This window comes from Podarcis muralis, chromosome 16 (genome assembly GCF_964188315.1).
Source record: "Podarcis muralis chromosome 16, rPodMur119.hap1.1, whole genome shotgun sequence".
In the NCBI taxonomy this organism is placed as follows: Eukaryota; Metazoa; Chordata; class Lepidosauria; order Squamata; family Lacertidae; genus Podarcis; species Podarcis muralis.
Genome location: NC_135670.1, coordinates 37,936,418 through 37,957,046, shown reverse-complemented (window position 1 = coordinate 37,957,046; position 20,629 = coordinate 37,936,418). Strand labels below are relative to the sequence as shown.

General features: G+C 44.5%; 2 protein-coding genes across 2 annotated transcripts; one reads left to right on the top strand and one right to left on the bottom strand.

Annotated features, from left to right (window-relative positions):
• Nucleotides 1–239: 239 nt before the first annotated feature.
• LOC144325800 (vomeronasal type-2 receptor 26-like) lies at nucleotides 240–2,940 on the bottom strand. Its single transcript, XM_077920242.1, has 3 exons — nucleotides 2,899–2,940; nucleotides 1,721–1,847; nucleotides 240–1,141 (listed from the first exon to the last, which is right to left on the bottom strand). Exons 1-3 carry the CDS (start codon nucleotides 2,938–2,940, stop codon nucleotides 240–242), a joined length of 1,071 nt encoding a protein of 356 aa, XP_077776368.1.
• A 3,148-nt stretch (nucleotides 2,941–6,088) lies between these two features.
• On the top strand, nucleotides 6,089–19,556 carry LOC114586762 (vomeronasal type-2 receptor 26-like). The gene is made up of 8 exons (XM_077920695.1): nucleotides 6,089–6,182; nucleotides 7,498–7,628; nucleotides 12,053–12,201; nucleotides 13,961–14,138; nucleotides 14,986–15,831; nucleotides 17,016–17,243; nucleotides 18,048–18,174; nucleotides 18,644–19,556. The coding sequence occupies exons 1-8, from the start codon at nucleotides 6,089–6,091 to the stop codon at nucleotides 19,543–19,545; spliced, it is 2,655 nt and encodes an 884-aa protein (XP_077776821.1). The 3' UTR covers nucleotides 19,546–19,556.
• Nucleotides 19,557–20,629: the final 1,073 nt, after the last annotated feature.

Genomic DNA, 20,629 nt, shown 5'->3' with positions numbered 1-20,629 from the left:
TCTCCTCAGACCATCACAGGATGTCTCTGGGCTATACACAGATCCAGTTTACAAAGCTTGCACTTATAGTCACAGGTACTAGGTGCAGTGGAGAGTAGTAGGGTTATTGGGGCACTACTATGAAAACTGCCATATTTCCTCTCCCAACTGAGAAATATAAGGAATTACTTTGTCTGGCTTTATTCCAATAAATGCCAGCAAACAATGCAATAATTAAAAACATTAATGAAAGTTGATTCCTATTTGCTCCTCAGAATTAAGTGGTCTTTGCTGTTCAAGTCGGGCCTCAGAAGAATTATGTACAATTTGGGGGCAAAGATACAACCCAGCAAACCTGCGCTGGAGGCCAAGATGCAAAAGACCTCCACAGCCACCATCTGCTTTCCTTTGGTGCTCAGATAAGAGGGAACAAAGGACAGCCAAACGCTGCAGAACACCAACATGCTGAAGGTGATGAACTTGGCTTCGTTGAAACTGTCCGGCAACCTCTTGGCCAGGAAAGCCATAGTGAAGCTGACCATGGCCAGGAATCCCAGATAACCCAGGACAGAATAAAACATCACGACAGAACCTTCATTGCATTCCACAATGATTTCCTCCATCAGAGAGTTCATGTCCACATCTGGGAATGGAGGAGCAGTACAGAGCCAAGCAACACAAATGCTGGTTTGAACGGAGCAGCAAGCAAGAAGAACCGAGTTTGTGAGAGATTTCCCCACCCATTTCCTCATCCTGGATCCTGGTTTGGTGGCCATGAAAGCCAGAACCACCGTGATGGTTTTGGCCAAGACACAAGACACAGCAATGGAGAAGATGATGCCAAAAGCAGCTTGTCGTAAAGAGCAGCTGACTGGGTGAGGCTGGCCAATGAAGAGCAAGGAGCAGAGGAAGCAGAGCAAGAGGGCAAGGAGCAGAGTGTAGGTGAGGTCCCGGTTGTTGGCTTTGACAATGGGAGTGTCCCCATTCCTAGAGAAGACGCCAAGTATCCAAGCTGTGAGCAGAGAAAAGGCCAGAGCTAAGGAAGCTAAAACGAACCCTAAAGGTTCTGCGTAGGAAAGAAAATGTTGGCGTTTGGGGATGCACTGATCTCTGTCCTTGTTTGGAAATTGGTCATCTTGGCATTGGAAACAATAATCCATATCTGAAAAAAATAAAAATGAAATGAGTGTTATATGAGTTCCAACAAATAAGGCATTAATTAGTTGGGGAAAGTATCAGAGATAAGTGAATATTGAAAACTGTACAATCTCCTATCATTATGCATAATCCGCAATAGGTTCTACTCTGTCTTTCATCTGCAGTTAACAATCAGAAACATTGTCTTTGGTTGTGCCCTTAACTACAGTTGGTCACACCCAGAGAAATCTTCATGGTGATGGAGGATTCTTGAGAACAGCCACTTTGGGCTCAGAGGCTGGGCTGAGAACAGTTCTCCATAAGGAGACAGTTTTATGCCTTTTTTCTGGCTCACAACTAAAACTATCCACTCCTAACAATGTAGCATGTGGGAAGCAGGCAGATAACACCAGACATATTCAACACCTATTTCCAGAGATCTCCTTTGTAAAAGTTCTGGATCTAGTTTCCCCAACTGTCTCTTTTTTCTCCCAGATATCAGTGCAGCTGCTCTTCTGTTTAGGAGTACTGAACTACTAATAGAGGGAAAGAGTTGAAATAGACATCAGGAAGATTATACAAAATAGCAGGTGATGTCTCCTACCCGTTTGATTTGAAATCATCCCATGTGGACACGAAGCACAATCATAGCAACAAAATGGCAACCCCTCCTTCTTTTTTCTGCTGTAGCCTGGCTGGCAGCGATCATTACACAAGGCAAGGGGCAGCACCTAGCCATAAAAAGAGGAGAAAATGTAGCTCTCTTGTGCCTTGTAAACAACACAGTTTAAACCAAAGAGAAGAGATCAGCTAACTGATTAACATTATTCCAGAAAGGCATGTTGTATGCGTAGATAAACTGTAATGTAAATATTAGGAGTGAATGAGAAGGAGGATAGAGAGAAGGACAGATAAGACAACAGAATTTGAAATAGGTAAAGGTCCAGTCATGGTCGACTCTGGGGTTGTGGCGCTCATCTTGCTTTATTGGTCAAGGGAGCTGGCGTACAGCTTCCGGGTCATGTGGCCAGCATGACTAAGCCGCTTCTGGTGAACCACAGCAGCACATGGAAAGGCCATTTACCTTCCTGCCGTAGTTGTACCTATTTATCTACTTCCACTTTGAGTGCTTTCGAACTGCTAGGTTGGCAGGAGCAGGGACCGAGCAATGGGAGCTCACCCCGTCACGGGGATTCGAAGTGCCAACCTTCTGACCGGCAAGTCCTAGGCTCTGTGGTTTAACCCACAGCGCCACCTGTGTCCCCAGAATTTTAAATACAGGGAGTTAAAAAAGAAGGTAACATAGGAAGCTCCTCAAGACCATCAATCTTCTTTCAAAACAAATGGGTAACTTAGCGTCCCTTTGTCTTCTGAGCTGTAAATCTCACTTGGTTCAGCATGATTTACTCGTACATAAATGTGCAACGCATTGAAATGTTTTGAAATCCTATATATCAGGGATGTGGAACCATTGGTCCAGCAGATGGTATTGGACTGTAACTCTCATCAGTCTTAAAACCAGCCTGGCCAGTGATCAGGGAGGATGGGAGATGGTAGTCAACAATATTCCATATGCAATACAGTGGAATATATTACCATTATATACTTTCAAACCAGAACTCTAAGGAAGAAAATATCTACTTCTCACCTCATGTACGATGGTAAAATAACACGGGTTATACTTAAACAATTTGCTAATTAATGATAAAGAATGTCTACATTAACCTTATTATTTGTATTCTTAATAACAATACCTTGTTTTTTAAAATCCAATGGTCCCACCTGATTAAAAGATCTGTGCCATGTGATGGCTCCCTCATCCATGCTGAATTCTACATTTTGTGATTCTTCTGGAACTATCTTTCCTACTTTCACTTGGGAGAAGGTTTGGTTTGGAAAAGTAACCCAGTTAATAATATCAAATCCACCTGCTAACTCCCCCTTCTCATCAAAGGATACTAAGTCACCAGCACTGTTGTTAAAGGAGATACTCCTCAAGAACGAGTGCAGCTAGGCAGAAGAAAACAAAGGCAAAGTTTAAAAAAGGAGAGCTTTTATGGATTTTACAAAGGAGAAGTATCCATCAATATTTTTCACACAATGCAAAGTAGTCCAAAACTGTGCAGTCTACAACATTTGAAACACATAAGTATTTCTAGCAAGTACAGCTGGCCTGCCACTTGCATGAGGGTTCAGCTCTGTGGTCCGTGTGCAAAGGCAAAATGGTGCCATGTCAGGAAGCCCTGGAACTGCCCCTCCTGCAAGGTGGGTGTGCAGGGAGAAGGGGGCAAAGAAATGGAGAGAAGCTCATGGTGGGTTTTCCCTGCTCTCCTTTATTTGTTCACTTTTCCCCACCAACGTAAAGTGACCATAACTTGCAGGCTCACTATAATCAATGAACATGACTGGAAGCAAGTTAAAAAACAGACCTGGCAACCACATTTGAAAATAGCCCTATATGTTCCTCTTTAGTGCAGAAACCAATGCAGGTTCTAGAAAATAGTTGGTGGTGGTGGACAGAATGGCTGGGCAGTCATGGACAGAAACAAACCTTAGTATTTTCAAACAAATTCTTAATTTTTCTTAATTCTCATTTCTCTTGCTCAACTTTGCAAAGGTTTATTCTGAATAGGAAATCTCACCTGCCAATGTTGCAGTTCTGGAGGATCGAGCCCACCTCTGCCTGCCACCATTCTGCGTTTTGGCCTGGATGAGTGCATCTGATGTAAAGAATGTGCAATGGCATAAACCGCATTATAGATACTGTAACTTTGGCCAGTCATGGTCATCTCAAAAATATGCCCAGGAAGGCTCTCCAGACTCTCATGGCCAGTGCAGGTCTTTGTGTTTTCCTTGTGCCCATTAGAAGCAGAAAATATACAGTTGAATGCCTGTTGCCAAAAAGCCTGGAGGAACCCATCTCCATTTGGAGAGCTGGGGTTCAGGGTCTGAAGGAAGTCTTTAAATCCCTGGACTTTCTTTGTGTGAATTGCAAAAGACAAGGCACCATCAAAGACTTGTATATCGTAATACCTTTGCATTGTTTCTGAAGAGAAAGCCCACTGGGCTGTCAAAATCCACACGGTGCCTGTAGACTTCCCTGCAACATCTTCAGCTAATGAATAGAAATATTGCAACCATTTCACAACTGTAATGGTCTCAGGTTCTGCACACAGAACCAATATGTTGAATTCTGAAGCCACCAGGAAAGAGGACTTGGCCCGAACGCGTTCCAAGAAACTGAAATTATCTAGACCCTGAGATAAGGCTGGTAGTTTTTCATTGAAAGCTGTACAGACTCCATGCTGGGAAAGCATTGGCACTAAGCTTTGCATAAAGGTCTCTCCATTTTCATCATCGGATGCCACAATTCCTACCCAAGTCCATTGGAAATGTAGAAGTAGCATGACAATCCCTGCATATTGATATTTCTCATTGGGCACCGTTCGGTAGAATGTCTGGGGCTGCAACTCTGGGCTTCTCACTGGAGCTAATACGCAGTAAGCAATCTGGAGGGAGAAATCAACCCCACAAGAATTGGAGAGTTAGAGCAAACAGCTGTGGTTCATCCCAAGTATCTGCTTGAAGAGAAAAACTCATGAGAATTTCTCGACTCCATTTATGGATGCATGTTGTTTTCACAAGAACATTACGCATATCTCCAGCAGCTGTTGTTGGGGAGGAGGAGCAGGGTTTCTCTGACCTCTTGCAACTGGCCTTGTGCAGCTTCCTGGGAGGAAGAGGAAGACTCCTGCTGCTGCATTTGCCCAGTTCCAACCTCCCTGCTGCTTCCCAGTGACACATGGGAGACAGAGTCAGGCAAGCACCAAAGCCCCTCTCCTCCAGCCACTAGTGCAAAACTCCCCCTGGTACTTTTGTATCAGTTACGGTATATATTTTCCTCTCACATTTCCTTTTTCAGAAAAATGAACCAAAATAAAAGAAAGCTTTGAGAACCCAAACGATAATTATTGTACCCGAGGCAGAAGAGCTTGACAGCCCCCAGTCTTACTATACCTGTGGAATCTTGTAGATGCCTAAGACAGTAGCCATGTGGAGGGAGATGTCAGAGTCAAGTCCCCCAATAACAGCTATCTTTTGTCCTTTCTTGTCACATTTGAAGTTGGGGACAATTCTTTCTGTGATGGACAGATGTTTCAGGGTGTTCTGATAAGTCATCCTTGCATTTAAGTAGCTATCAGTGACGTGGACCCCAAAGGTCATATTCGGTATGATATTAGGGTTCTTGTTTATTTCTTTCACAGCAAACACCAGGGAAAGAGTATTCTGGTAGTACTTTGGTGCTCCACTAATAAAAGAATTATACTGTGTGTCAGAGGTATTCTCTCCCTCTCCCTCTTAAGCACATAGGTAACTTCCTGGCTCACATGCACCTATATAAGTTGCATAAGTGATCCTTCCCTTAACTCCTTTTTTCCTTTCAGCAACCAATGGACACTCACTGGATGAGAAGTTCCCAGTGCAGAAATTCTGACTGGTGCCTCTCAGATAGTAAGTGTTTGGTGTAGGTGGGGAGTAGAGACCAGAGCACATCAGATGGAATGGGATCTATTCTTTCACAGTAACAGAATTTCCATCTTTCCCTCATTCAAATAAAATTGAGGCTGTACAAAAAATACTGTAGCCAATGTTAGTCATACTCTGAGAAGGCCCATTAGGATTAATAGATCAGACAAACTTAGGTGTATTAATTTCAATGGGTCTAATCTGCATAAAACTCAGTTGCGAGACTTGGTATTATTACCCAATATGGTTTACATTGCATAGCAGCAGGTATAACCCAAAATCTATGATATTCAAATGTCACATTCAACTGTAACTGTCAGATTAAATGATAGTGATTGTGAATATGAAAATCAAGCTTTGCTGCAAAGGAAAACCGGGCGTTAATGGTGTGAAAGCAAACACAGAGGGAGGATGAGGATGAAGTTGGGAGAAAGTGGTGAGAGCCATGGGATCAGATGATGAGAAAGAAGAACAGGCAGAAGATAGAAACCCCAAGAAGCGGAATAAAGCAACAAAGAAGAAGGTGACAAGATCACAAGGTAAAAAGAAGAAAATATATGTTTAACACCCCTCCTTGATAAAAATCACAGGGAAATGTGTTCTGAGCATGCCGTGGTATTCTTTGTGTAATTGTAGCCAACATGACCTCACCAAGCTTGCACTATGAAGGATAGAATTTTACTTACAAAAGTTCATCTATAAGCTTTGTGTTTGGGTGCTCATGGAAATCTTTTTCTTCAAATACAAAGCCGAAATAAGAAACAATTCCTCCAATGACTAGGTCCCCTCTCTGATAATTCTGGTATGGAAGCTGGAACGGCTCCATCATGGTGCATCTAGCAGAGTGTTCCTTGCTCTCAGTTGGAGGCAACTGCAGCCACAGGAAGAGAAGAATCTGCAGCAGAAATGTTCCTACCATCTTGGGGCCAACAGGGATGCTGAAAGTCAGATTTCTACCCCATCTTCCTTAAACTGCATTACAGGAACTTTTATTGAATGACTCTAGATTATTTTGATAAAGGGAAAATGCCAAAGATTTGGTCCGTGAAAACTTGCATGTTCAGAATTTTTCATCTGGGCTCTGAATAACACAGGATTTATTTTAGATACACTTTCACACTCTGACATTGATTGTGTTCATGGCCTGATAAAATGTACATGGGGTTTGGCAAGATGGATGATGAAACCCAGCAATTTGAGATAATTACTAAGTTATCTCCTTAGAGCATTGACCTCTGTGACTTATAGTAATATCAAAATAATAATGCATATTTGTTATTGAGTAGTGCGCTTGTCCCTTATAAGGGACGCAGGTGGCACTGGGGTCTAAACCACAGAGCATAGGGTTCATATGAGTGTTCTTTGAGCAATTGCTAAGTGGTCAAACACTCTTGGATTTGCAGATCATAAGGTGTCCCTGTTGATGGAAGCACCTAAGGGAAAGGCTATACTTGGAGACTAAAGGTTGGCAGGGTGTTAAAAGTTCTCCTGAGGTCTTCACAGTGTTGTTCCTCAGCAAGTAATCTGAGTTCCAATGAAGCTTCCCAGTTCAATGAAAACTGGAAAGCTGGTTCAAAGAGGAATTGTGGGTTTTGAGTTCTATTGGTATTTGACCCTTGTCGCTACTGGCTTATAAAAACTAGTAGGGCGAAGGCAGCCAGCTGGCTCAAGGTCACACTGTGAACTTCATGGCTGATTGGTGATTTTAACCCTGATCTCCTAGGTCCACCTAATATCCCTCCACTTAATTCCACTTCTTTTAAAGAAGACATAGAAGTGAATAAGCTGGAGGAAGGCCATAGGGAGAACTCAGAATACATAGAACATAACACTCAACTGTTCTCTTGTGAGCAGGGCATCCCAGATTCAAAGAAGTCAGCCTGGTCTCTGATTGGATCCAGGAATGTCCTGGGATCCGTGTGTACTCCTTTGGGCAGCCACCATTGAGGAGCACAACTTTCTGCTCTTCTCAGTGTCTAAATAAGGTTAGCAATGAAAGAAGGCTGCTGTGGTGGCTGCTGGGAGAAGCCAGACTCTCCTCCAATCAAAGCGCACAGAGGGAGCTGAAAAACATTGATTTGCCAGGTTGGCAGAGCGAGGAAGCGGAGACAGCCCTTTGCTTCGCCTTTCCCAGCCCCAGTGGATATTTGTGGCTTACTGGCACCACTGGGGTGTGCAGAGCGCATGGCCCCTGGGAACTGTGAGCTCAGCAGGAAGGTGGCGGCAGCACATGGAAAGGAGTGGGCCATGAGTGGCTGCTGGCACAGGGGGAGCAGGAGGCAAAGGGGCTCTGGGTGCTCTCTGCCCCTCTGGCAGTGGTGGGGGCTGTTCAATGGCAGCTCTTTCCCTCCCTCCCACTGGGCTAGCACCAAGGAAGCTACGGCCCTCACAGTTCCTCAAGTGCTGGAGCCCAGTGGAGGAGAGGTGGCCACTGCCCCTACTCCTCCTTCTCTCTGTTAATTCCACCTCATGCTCAAGTCTGAGCTGGGAGTGGAGCTGCAGTCTGGTGGTGAAAGGCAGCCCTGAAGAAGCTGTGGCTGCCAGAGCCCACTAGAGGATAGGGGCAGTGCTGCTGCCGCTGCCAATACTGCCGCCATTTCCACCCCCGGCATTTTGACTCGCGCCCATGTCTTGGATCCAAAGTGGAAAGTATGCATAGAGGCCCCAGTAGCTTAAGGAGCTACTGGGTGAGGTCCCATAGTCTGGAATGAATAGAAGGGAGCCCAATAGGGATGGGAGCTTCTAAATGAGAAATGTTGAAGGCCCAAAGGCAGACAATTCCAACCAGAAAGAAAAGCGGGAGGCATCTAAGGAAACCGATGTGGCTGCATAAGGAGCTTACAGATGAGCTGAGAGTCAGGAAGAACATGTATAAGAAATGGGGAATGATAAAAGAGGAGCATACACAAGTAGCCAACAGTTGTAAGATGAAGATCAGAATAAGGAAGAGAAGAATTTTTTTTAAAAAAGGGTTATTTGACTATGTTCAAAGCAAGAGGAAGGACAAACAAGTGAGGAACATGAGAAATTCTATTAGGTGACAGAGAGAAGGCAGAACTACTCAAAGCCTACTTTGCTTCTAAAAAGGTAAAGGTACCCCTGCCCGTACGGGCCAGTCTTGACATTCTCTAGGGTTGTGCGCCCATCTCACTCAAGAGGCCGGGGGCCAGCGCTGTCCGGAGACACTTCCGGGTCACGTGGCCAGCGTGACAAGCTGCATCCGGCGAGCCAGAGCCGCACATGGAAACGCCGTTTACCTTCCCGCCAGTAAGCGGTCCCTATTTATCTACTTGCACCCAGGGGTGCTTTCGAACTGCTAGGTTGGCAGGCGCTGGGACCGAACAACAGGAGCGCACCCTGCCGCGGGGATTCGAACCGCCGACCTTTCGATCGGCAAGCCCTAGGCGCTGAGGCTTTTACCCACAGCACCACCCGCGTCCCCGCTACTATCTTCTATCTTCACCCAAAAGGAAAGCAGTGTCCAACCAGGAGAATAAATGATTCTAGATTCAGGTAGGTAACTGTGTTGGTCTGATGCAGTCAAAATAAATAAATAAAAATGTTCATTAGCACCTTAGAGACCAACTAAGTTTGTTCTGGGTATAAGCTTTTGTGTATCTGAAGAAGTGTGCATGCACACGAGAGTTTATACCCAGAACAAGCTTAGTTGGTCTCTAAGGTGCTACTGGACAATTTTTTTTATTTAAAATAAATGAGGATGGAGATGTAGCCCAAGATAGGAAAAGAGGAGGTAAGGGAACAGCTAACAATTTTAAATAAATTCAGATCTCCAAGACCTGATGAGCAGCATCCAAAACCAGAAAGGCTCCTAGAACAGATAATTCAACCGTCAGTCTGTGACCTCTTAAAAAGCATGCTGTGATTACCAAGACCCAGCATGGGTATCTCAAAAATACAGTGGTGCCTCGCAAGACGAAATTAATTCGTTCCGCAAGTCTCTTCGTCTTGCGGTTTTTTCATCTTGCGATGCACGGTTTCCCATAGGAATGCATTGAAAATCAATTAATGCGTTCCTAGGGAAACCGCCTTCAGACCAGGTCCAGGGACAGACTGTCCCCGGACCTCTTCTGAAGGCTGGGGGGGGGGACAAGGGCTTTTCTTCCCACCCCCAGCATTTTAAAAAACCCTGGGACAGCGGAGGACTTCTCCGCTGTCCGGGCGATCTTAAAATGCTGGCGGGCGGCATTTTAAAATCGCCCCGGGACAGCGGAGGACTTCTCCGCTGTCCGGGGCGATTTAAAAGCCCCTGGGAAGGCAGGCAGGGGGGACAAAGACTTTCGCCCCCCGCCCGCCTTCAGAAGGTGTTCCCGCCCCCCCACCCCGCTTCGGAGCAGCGTTCCGAAGCGGGGTGGCTGGGGCAGGTGTTCCCGCCCCCCGCCCGGCTTCGCAGCAGCGCTACGAAGCCCGGTGGCTGGGGCAAGTGTTCCCGCCCCCCCCACCCGCTTCGGAGCAGCGTTCCGAAGCGGGGTGGCTGGGGCAGGTGTTCCCACCCCCCGCCCGGCTTCGCAGCAGCGCTAAGAAGCCCGGCGGGTGGGGCAGGTGTTCCCGCCCCCCCCGCTTCGGAGCACCGGGAGAAGCGATCTCCCCGCAGCCCCTTGCTTCAAAAGAGGTCCGGGGGCAGACCTCTTTTGAAGCAAGGGGCGGTGGGGAGAAGCGATCTCCCCGCCGCCCCTTGCTTCAAAAGAGAAGACCCGCTGTCCCCGGGGCAAGCTTCGTTTTGCGAAGCAAGCCCATAGGGAAATTCGTCTTGCGAGTCAACTCGAAAACGAAAAAACCTTTCGTTTTGCGAGTTTTTCGTCTCGCGAGGCGTTCGTCTTGCGGGGTACCACTGTATATATATATTTTTTTTATGGAGTTACATGCTTGGTGGATCAGGGGAATGCTGTGGACATAGTGTATCTTGATTTCAGTAAGGCTTTGGACAAAGTCCCTTAACCTTTTTTCTGAGGAAAAAGCCACTTTGCGTGGCTTCCAGCATATATGAAAACATAATAAAACATCCAATGTTAAAAAGTTTCCCTATACAGATGTCTTCTAAAGGTTATACAGGGACACTACGAGATATTATGCAAATCTTCTTTTTACCACTCAATATACATAAACTCAAAATACATAGATACATAAAAGGTGCCATTTCCAGAAAGCGACTGCAACTGACTGGATTTATGCAAGGCACCCTACTCTGAAGAGGCTGGGCTAAGACTGGCCTGCTCTTGTAAAAGGTGGAGACCAAGGGTTGCATTCAACTAAATCCCGAATTATTTAACCTATGTTGTTGTTGTTGTTGTTTAGTCGTTTAGTCGTGTCCGACTCTTCGTGACCCCATGGACCAGAGCACGCCAGGCACCTCTGTCCTCCACTACCTCCCGCAGTTTGGTCAAACTCATGCTGGTAACCTCGAAAACACTATCCAACCATCTCGTCCTCTGTCGCCCCCTTCTCCTTGTGCCTTCCATCTTTCCCAGCATCAGTGTCTTCTCCAGGGAGTCTTCTCTTCTCATGAGGTGGCCAAAGTACTGGAGCCTCAGCTTCAGGATCTGTCCTTCCAGTGAGCACTCAGGGTTGATTTCCTTAAGAATGGATGCGTTTGATCTTCTTGCAGTCCATGGGACTCTCAAGAGTCTTCTCCAGCACCATAATTCAAAAGCATCAATTCTTCGGCGATCAGCCTTCTTTATGGTCCAGCTCTCACTTCCATACATCACTACTGGGAAAACCATGGCTTTAACTATATGGACCTTTGTTGGCAAGGTGACGTCTCTACTTTGCCAACAAAGTAGCCTATGTTAGTCATGCTCATTAAATCCAATGGATCTACTCTGAGTAGGACGAATATTGAATACCACCCCAAGCCTCTTCTAATTTGACATATAGCCTTGCCCACCTCCATCACACATGGAGGAAAGAGCAAAAGTTTTTCCATTTCCATGGGAGAGGGAGTACAAATCTTCTATTTTCCCCTCTCTCCTGTGATTATCTATAACTTTGAACAGGATCAAAGAAGACATTTGCTATGGGGGGGAGACATGATTTCTTTAACAATGATGAGTGAGTCATAAACAACAGCTGCCATAAGTTATGTCTCCTGTAATTATCAAATTAATCATAATCACAGCTATATTTCCCCAACCCAGGAGAGTTCAAGTGGGCACATTCAAAATGTAAACTAAGGCTATGGAAATGCAAGGCTCTTTCATCTGGTTACTGATTCTTCAGTTCTGCCTTCTTCAACTCAGCTGCTGGAGTACTAATTTAAGGCAGGGACTCTTGCATTACAAAGAGATGAAGTGTCCTTTGCAGTAAAGCGTTTTCCTGCAAGATGTTAGTGTTTGTGATCTTACTATTAATACTGCTGCCTCTAACTACATGCAATATTCCTTTTGATCAGTGCCCCACCAGTGACCCTCTTCCCATTCTTCACAAATATTATCAGACAGGAGACCTCATGATTGCTGGCATCATGTCTCAGGTCTATACATTCATAAACAAGATAACATTCAAAGAACGTCCCTCTGCTAAACTCTTTGATGACCCGATGTAAGGAATTGTGTTTATTTAACAATATAATGCATCCATATTAAATGAATTCATATTTTGCTGTTGGTGCAATCGGCTTTCCTTATAAGTAATTATTGTGCTTCTGCATTTGATGTGCTCTTTTCTGGGGCGGGGAAGTGGGGACCTGAGAGCTCGAGTCCATTTCTGCTAAGAGTGTCGACCATAGTCTTAAATTAATGTTCGTGAAGCAAGTCCAGTTTACCACATTTCCAACTTGAATAGTAGCAATGGCAGATGTATTTATTTTCTCTTGTGCATCATTGAATTTGTCCAACCGGATATAATTTGGAAGCAATTTGTAGGCATGCTCACCTCCTCTAAGGAACAAGTTCTGTCATCTTTCAGAATGATTGCTGCAGTGGTTCTCCTGCCTGAGCGGACTTGAGGTGGACACAATAGGAATTGTGGGGACAGGGGTGGAGGCTGAAAACAGATTATGCACTCTCAGGAAAGACTAAGGTGGGGGAAATCTCAGCCTGCCAGAAATGGCTTTGGTATCCCAAAGGTTGTGGTGCGTTGGGCAGATCACTCCACTGACTTGCAAAGGAGAAGGTGAGTGATGGAAATAGTAACCTAGATGCCCAGGATAAATGATGTGAATTAAATCTTACCCTTCCAATGAGGATCGGTTATCAAGGGAAGAAGGGCTGGGCTTTTCTTCCTCTCCATCCAGTTTTTTGGGATATTGCCTCTTTTCCCCGGGAGAGTGACCTCTCCATTAACTGGCACAGGGAAAGGCAGCGTGGAAAGAGGATTATGTGTTCCAAGGAAAGGGGTGTAGGGAAAATATTACCCTTGCAGCCAGGACATTGTTGTGGGGTGTTTCTGCCCCCCTCCGAATGGGGATACAAATGTTTGTTCATGGAAAAGAGAGATCTTTTCATAATGTGCATATGGTAAGAGGTAGTGGTTGAAAAGCAACAAATATTCACTTTAAGAAATAAAACAAGCATAGTTTTAAAAATATTACTGATCTGTGATTAATACCAGACCTGGCTGTCAAAACAGAAGAACAAATCCCCTCTTCAACTCAGTCTCAGGCTGCTTCTCTTCTGATAAAAGTTGTTGCTTTAAATTTCCAGGCACCTGAGTTCACTGAGGAACTATCAGATCCAATTCAAGATGCCTTGTTAATATCATGCAAATTCAAGGATGTGAACACCTGAATCGCCTGTGCTGATTTATCAGCATTTGTAGTTGTAGTAGTAATCAAGCTTAAATTGTTCAAACAGAGATGCTCCTTCTTGCAGGCCATAGAGCCCTGGGGGCAGTGGATCAAGGGAGTAACGCATGGAATTTCAAAACCCCAACTTAGCATCTTATTGGGAGTGCTAGATCTATTGTAGATCACCCTGAATTTGGAGTGAAAGGTGGTGTGAAGTATAATTGAAGTCTATTCTATGCATTTGAAATATTGCATGGAACTTGAGCAAGACAAGAATCAGAAGAAAATTCTCTAGATTGAAATGTTTGAAGTATTTCATCATTATTTCAATAAATAATATGGGATTCAAGGCTAAATGTCTGTTCTCATCTGATGTATTTTTCCCTCATTAGAGAGATAAGTAGATATGTAGACAATGTCCTTTTCTATAGAAGATGCAAAATGGACCTCTCATTGCAGGCTCATGACACAACTCTACCAGCACATTGTGGCTTTGGTATTTGCTGCAAAGGAGATAAATGACAACCCACAGATCTTGCCCAATGTCACCCTGGGATTCCACATCTTGAACAGCCATTTCGTTGCAAGCTGGACCTATCATGGCTCCATGGAGCTGCTGTCTGGATGGGGCAGACTCATCCCCAACTATAAGTGTGGTGTTGAGAACAGTCCAGTAGCCGTCATCGGGGGACCGAATTCTGACATCTGTCTCCACATGGCAACAGTCCTGAGTATCTACAAGATGCCACAGGTAAGAGAGCCATTGGAGAAGCCATTCACATTTCTCCTGCACTGCATCCTTTCATGGTTGAGCGATTCACAGAGATGTGTGCATTGAGTATGGCCATTTAGGATGCTATTCACACTTCTATTGGATTCTATCCCTTAAGGCCCCAGGTTGATATTACAAAGTGTGAATGACTCACAATGAACAAAACTCATCCCTCCACATAATACACCAGAATACAAGGAACAACCATTCTGTCTTGAATTCTGCATGACATGTTTGATTTCTCAGTGCAGGGAAGGCTAATTCCCCCCTCTCCAATATTTAAGCATTCCAGCACAGAATCCATGATTGAGGTTCAGATGCAGTCCAGTCATCAAAAATCATCATTGCTTGATTGGGCTCAGTGGCCTTTACAAATGCATTTTAATTTTATTTTTCCCCAATTTATGGTTCAAAGAGCTGTCCTATGGATTCTTCAACAAAAACTAGCTATATTTGCTCTTTATTCTGTGTTCACATGTCTGATACTGTTTGCTTATATGTTCTGATGGTGACATTCACATAAGAAATTTAAGGGAGAAGTGACCCTTGCAGTGCCTTTCCCTGTATTGAAAATATAAGGGCAGCAAAGACCTTAGACTCTATGGGTGTCTGAGCGGGGGGGGAATGTATAAATTGAAGTATTTCAAGAAATCTAGCCACTCCATATAGGGCCCCAATATTCAACTTTTATGTGTGTGTGTTTTGTTGTTTTAAAAAATTAAATTTTCTCTGTGCAGTCTCATCTGTGTTCATTCACCATAAGAGGGTATATAAAAACACCAAAGTGGATGGAATTTGCAAGCATAATTTTTACAATCATTTTCAGTTCATCTATGGCTCTTCTCCTATGCTGAGTAACCACATCCAAGAAGAGTTCTTTCACCGAATGTTCCCTGATGTGGCTCATCAGTATAATGGGATTCTCCAGCTACTGCTGCATTTCAGCTGGATGTGGATTGGAGTGGTGACTCTGAGTGATGACAACGGAGAGAGATTTGTACAAAACGTCCTTCCCATGTTTGCCGGAAGAGGTATTTGCTGTGATTATACAGAAACATTTCCCAAACTAACCTTTTCAGGTGAGTCTATGGAAATGGTGGAGGACGGTTCTAAAACAATCAGTGTTATTATGGGCAGCACCGCCAATGTCGTGGTTGTGATTGGTGAAATTCAGACCATGATGGTATTGGGAATAATACCCAACTTGGCAGAAACAATGAATATGCCTGTGGAAATCAAGGCAAAAGTCTGGATTATGACAGCCCAGATGGATTTTACATCGTTTTCCTTTCAAAGAAATTGGGACATACGCTTTCTCCATGGTGCCATTTCGTTTGCAGTTCATTCAGCTAATCATCTAGGATTCCAGAAATTTCTTCAGAAGAGAAACCCTGTCACAGAAAGGGAAGATGGCTTCATCAGAACTTTCTGGGAAGAGGCATTTCTTTGTTCTTTTGAAAAGAAAGACAATGATCTCTGCACTGGGAGAGAGAAGCTTGAGACTCTTCCTGGGTCTGTCTTTGAAAGGAGCATGACTGCCCACAGTTACAGCATCTACAATGCAGTCTTGGCAGTGGCACATGCTTTACAAAACATGCATTTCTCCAGATTCAAACACAGTGTAATGATGGATGAACTAAGAGGGAATAGGCTGGATCCACAGCCATGGCAGGTAATGTCCCTCTATTGCTAATATAGGATAGTTCGCCATCTTTCAGGGTGCAAAAATAGTTCCTTGACTGTTTAGAAAGCTCTTTTTCTTGTTGTTGTTTAGTCGTGTCCGACTCTTCATGACCCCCTGGACCAGAGCACGCCAGGCACTCCTGTCTTCCACTGCCTCCTGCAGTTTGGTCAAACTCATGTTGGTAGCTTTGAGAACACTGTCCAACCATCTCGTCCTCTGTCGTCCCCTTCTCCTTGTGCCCTCCATCTTTCCCAACATCAGGGTCTTTTCCAAGGAGTCTTCTCTTCTCATGAGGTGGCCAAAGTATTGAAGCTTCAGCTTCAGGATCTGTCCTTCCAGTGAGCACTCAGGGCTGATTTCCTTCAGAACGGATAGGTTGGATCTTCTTGCAGTCCATGGGACTCTCAAGAGTCTCCTCCAGCACCATATTTTTTTCTTTTTCTTCTTATCCTCATCTTTCAGCATAGATAGGACTGCTATCTGATAGGACTGCTATATCTTTCATTTTAAAACACTAGGGCCACATCTGCAACATTAAAGCACTCTTGTTTCACTTTAAGAGCCATGGCTTCCACCAAGGAATCTTACAAATGGTAGTTTCTTAATGGTCTCCTAACAACTCTCAACTCCTTTAAGCAACTTCCCTTTCCATAATTCTTTGGGGGAAACCATGACTGTAACAAGAGTTATTTAAATGTATGGTGTGGATGAGCTGTTAGAATTACTGTGAACAGAATCCGTGATCTCGACCTTGTGCAGAGTTGAAATGAATCTTCTCCACCTCTGCTGCCTTCTGGGATATCTTCCAGAGAATAAAAGGCTAAAAAGTAAGCCCTACACAGTTCCAGAGTGGAGTCTCTTAGGCAGATGGATGTTATTTTCTATGCTTCCTTCTGGCAACCCCTGAAACCAAGCTGGTGCCGAACGTCCTGCTCTGCTTTCCTTTCGACCACATCAGCAAGACTGAGAGGGAGTCTTGTCCTCTGGGCAGCCCAGGACTGTCCAGGCTTGCACCCCGGGGAGGTCACTTCAGTGCTGCTAACACAGTGGGTTGACCTCACCCCTGGAGCCACACTCCATTGTTCTCGAGACAAACAGATCCCAACAATTGGAGGGAAATAATATCATCCTGTTATACATCTGTCTCTTTCTAATTCTCTTCACTAATTTAGCTCCACCACTTTCTGAGAGGCATCTCATTTAACAGTAGTGCCGGGGAAGAGGTTTCATTTAGCCAGAAGGGGGATTTGGTAACTGAATTGGATATCATCAACTGGATCACATTCCCAAATGACTCCTTTTTCAGAGTTAAGGTCGGAATGATGAACCCTCAGGCTCCCCCAAGCAGGAGACTCTCCATTCATGATGATACCATCACCTGGCCCATCAGGTTCAACCAGGTAAGGTCCATTTCAGAGTGTCCCCAGACATTTCCTCAATGCTAATAAAAAGGGGGTTCACTATTCAAACTCTGAAACATCTATTCCAAGATGCAACTAGTTGTGATTTAACTCACCTCCTGAAGAAGACAGGGAACCAACATTCAACTGAAAACAGCACAGGCAGTGGGAAGCTTAAAATGACAAAATGTGATATAGAAAGAAGTTGGATAGGTGGGCTTATTTATAACTGAATTTAAAAAACCAAAAAAGTACAGAAGAACCTCATCACTGTTCTTCATTGTTACCCCAAACATTGCTGTAGCATAACATAACAATACCTTGTTTGGACCGCTGAGATTCTCAGATAATGTTCCAAGGAGCCCACAGCTTAAAAAATAACATAGTTAGGAAGTGATGAAGCAAATGGCATCACCCAAAGTAATTGTGAGAAGAAAGGAAGACACCCAGAACCAGGAAACACTGGCAACTTGGATGAAGAGCAGAAACACCCAAGAACCTAAGGATGAGGTGTGAGCTAAAGTTCTTAAAGGCCCCATAAAAGTGGGTTCAGGGTGTTTGTGGCCTGCTCAGTGTTCAGAAGGGGACATTCAGTATCAGACAGTGGGAGGGCAATTGCTGTGAAGCAAACAACAGAAGGACCAAGGGCAGCATCTCCTTGTAATGTGAATGGTCATCCTGATCTGATTGGCACTTCAGACTTCCTGCCAGTGTGGGAAGCAGGGAAGTAAATTTGGCCCCATCTGAGGAACAGGTATGGCATGTTTAAGTCAGAAATTACCATCTTCTTTCCTTTTTGGACAGGCACAACCCCTTTCTCTGTGCAATGAGAATTGCCAATTGGGCTACAGTCGGACCAAGAAGGAAGGGAAGCTACCTTGCTGCTATGATTGCATCCCGTGCCCAGAAGGGAAGATTTCGGATCAGAAGGGTCAGAGATTTTTTTATTTATTTTTGGGGTATACTAGTCATAAGAATTGTCAAGAATGATCCAGTGCATGAAAATTAAAATAAGTAGAGAAGGAAGGAAAGAGAATGGTGTCCAATGATACCAGTAACATGTACCTGTTTTGGAGCATAGTCTCATATGCTCATGGAATGCAGAGGTAAGGATTTCAGCATAGCAGGAGATGATGGAAACAGGGAGAACTTATGATTGGTGATATCCAGGTGATGAACTTCTCTTCTTTCAGTTGTAGTGAAGACCTGCATTGCTCTGGAATCCTAAGTAAATACAGCCCTCTTGTATATAGAAATAATTGGGCCAAATACCTATATATATATTACCAGTACTGATCCAGCAGCCATCATTCAAAGCTTTCTGACCATTTGCCTTGATTTCTTCTGGGTGCAAAAGGCTTCACAAGTATAGTATAGTATTTTTTATTTTTATTTTTCAGACATGGATGACTGTCTTGAATGCTCGGAAGATCAGTATCCAAACAGTGACAAGGATGGATGCCTTCCGAAAGATAAAACTTTCTTGTCTTATGGAGAACCGTTGGGGATCAGTCTGGCCACTTTTGCTGTCTGCTTTTCTTCCATCACAGCTGCAGTGCTTGGAATATTCGTGAAACACAAGGCGACTCCCATAGTCAAAGCCAACAACAGGAACCTCACCTACGCTCTCCTCCTCTCTCTTCTCCTCTCCTTCCTTTGTGCTTTGCTCTTCATTGGCCAACCTAACAAGCTGACATGCATCCTACGGCAAACTGCTTTTGGCATGATCTTCTCAGTTGCCATTTCGTGCATATTGTCCAAAACCGCCATTGTGGTTCTGGCTTTCATGGCCACCAAGCCTGGCTCCAGCATGAGGAAGTGGCTGGGGAAACAATTGGCCAGCTCCATTGTTCTTTCCTGCTCCCTTATTCAAGCCACAATCTGCAGCATATGGCTGGCAACTTCTCCTCCTTTCCCAGACGTTGACATGCACTCAATGACTGAAGAAATAATACTAGAATGTAATGAAGGCTCCACTCTTATGTTTTATTGTGTCCTGGGATTCATGGGTTGGCTGGCCATTGTGAGCTTCACGGTGGCTTTCCTAGCTAGAAAGTTGCCGGACAGTTTCAATGAAGCCAAATTTATCACTTTCAGCATGTTGGTCTTTTGCAGTGTGTGGTTGTCCTTTGTTCCAACCTACTTGAGCACCAAGGGCAAATACATGGTGGCTGTGGAGATCTTCTCCATCTTGGCCTCCAGTTTTGGGTTACTGGGTTGCATCTTTACCCCCAAATGCTATGTCATTTTACTGAGGCCTAAGCTGAACAGCAGGGAGCAGCTAATTAGAATAAAGAATTAAGAACTGACAAGAGTGACTCACTGGTCCAGGCAATTCTTTGTCACTGGAAATTAGAGATACTTCTTTCCAGATCATTGTCAGTTGGATATGAATTAATTGAAAACATGAAGTTAATATAAACTGAGTTCCATATTTAAGTTTGGTCCTGGTTCATCATATCTCAATCAACCATGATTTATCCACACACATGGCATCTCATTCGTTTCCACTACTCTCCATGGTCTTGACAATCCTGTGAAACCAGAAGGGGCATTTTGTGAGGTTATTAACTGGCATATAATTTTGCAGCGCACCCTCAATTATCTACACACCCAATATTCCACATCATAATATAAAATCCCCTTTGCCTGCTGATAATAGTTGTTCAATAGTCCTGTTAGATTTACTTGAGTGGATTGGGAAGAGTGATAAGGGATGCAAACTCATCCATTGGATACAAACGTTTTGACCCTGCCTTAATATATTAATTCAGATTTTTTTAAAATATGCATGGGAACAGATATATTTAACTCATAATAAATATCTTGCCATCCCAATCAGGAGAATCTTGCTGAGATCTGAACAAAAAGCAACTTCTTTTCTTTTGTAGAGTACTACAGTACATGGGGACGCGGGTGGCGCTGTGGGTAAAACCTCAGCGCCTAGGACTTGCCAATCACATGGTCAGTGGTTCGAATCCCCACGGCGGGGTGCGCTCCCGTCGTTCGGTCCCAGCGCCTGCCAACCTAGCAGTTTGAAAGCACCCCCGGGTGCAAGTAGATAAATAGAGACCGCTTACCAGCGGGAAGGTAAACGGCGTTTCCGTGTGCGCTGCGCTGGCTCACCAGATGCAGCTTGTCATGCTGGCCACGTGACCCGGAAGTGTCTGCGGACAGCGCTGGCTATAGAGTGAGATGAGCGCACAACCCTAGAGTCTGTCAAGACTGGCCCGTACGGGCAGGGGTACCTTTACCTTTACCTTTACAGTACATGAGTTCATCTAAGCACCAAAGGGAAAAACCTGGTGGCTGTGGAGATCTTCTCCATCTTGGCCTCCAGTGCTGGGATACTGAGCTGTATCTTATCCCCTAAATGTTTCTTAATT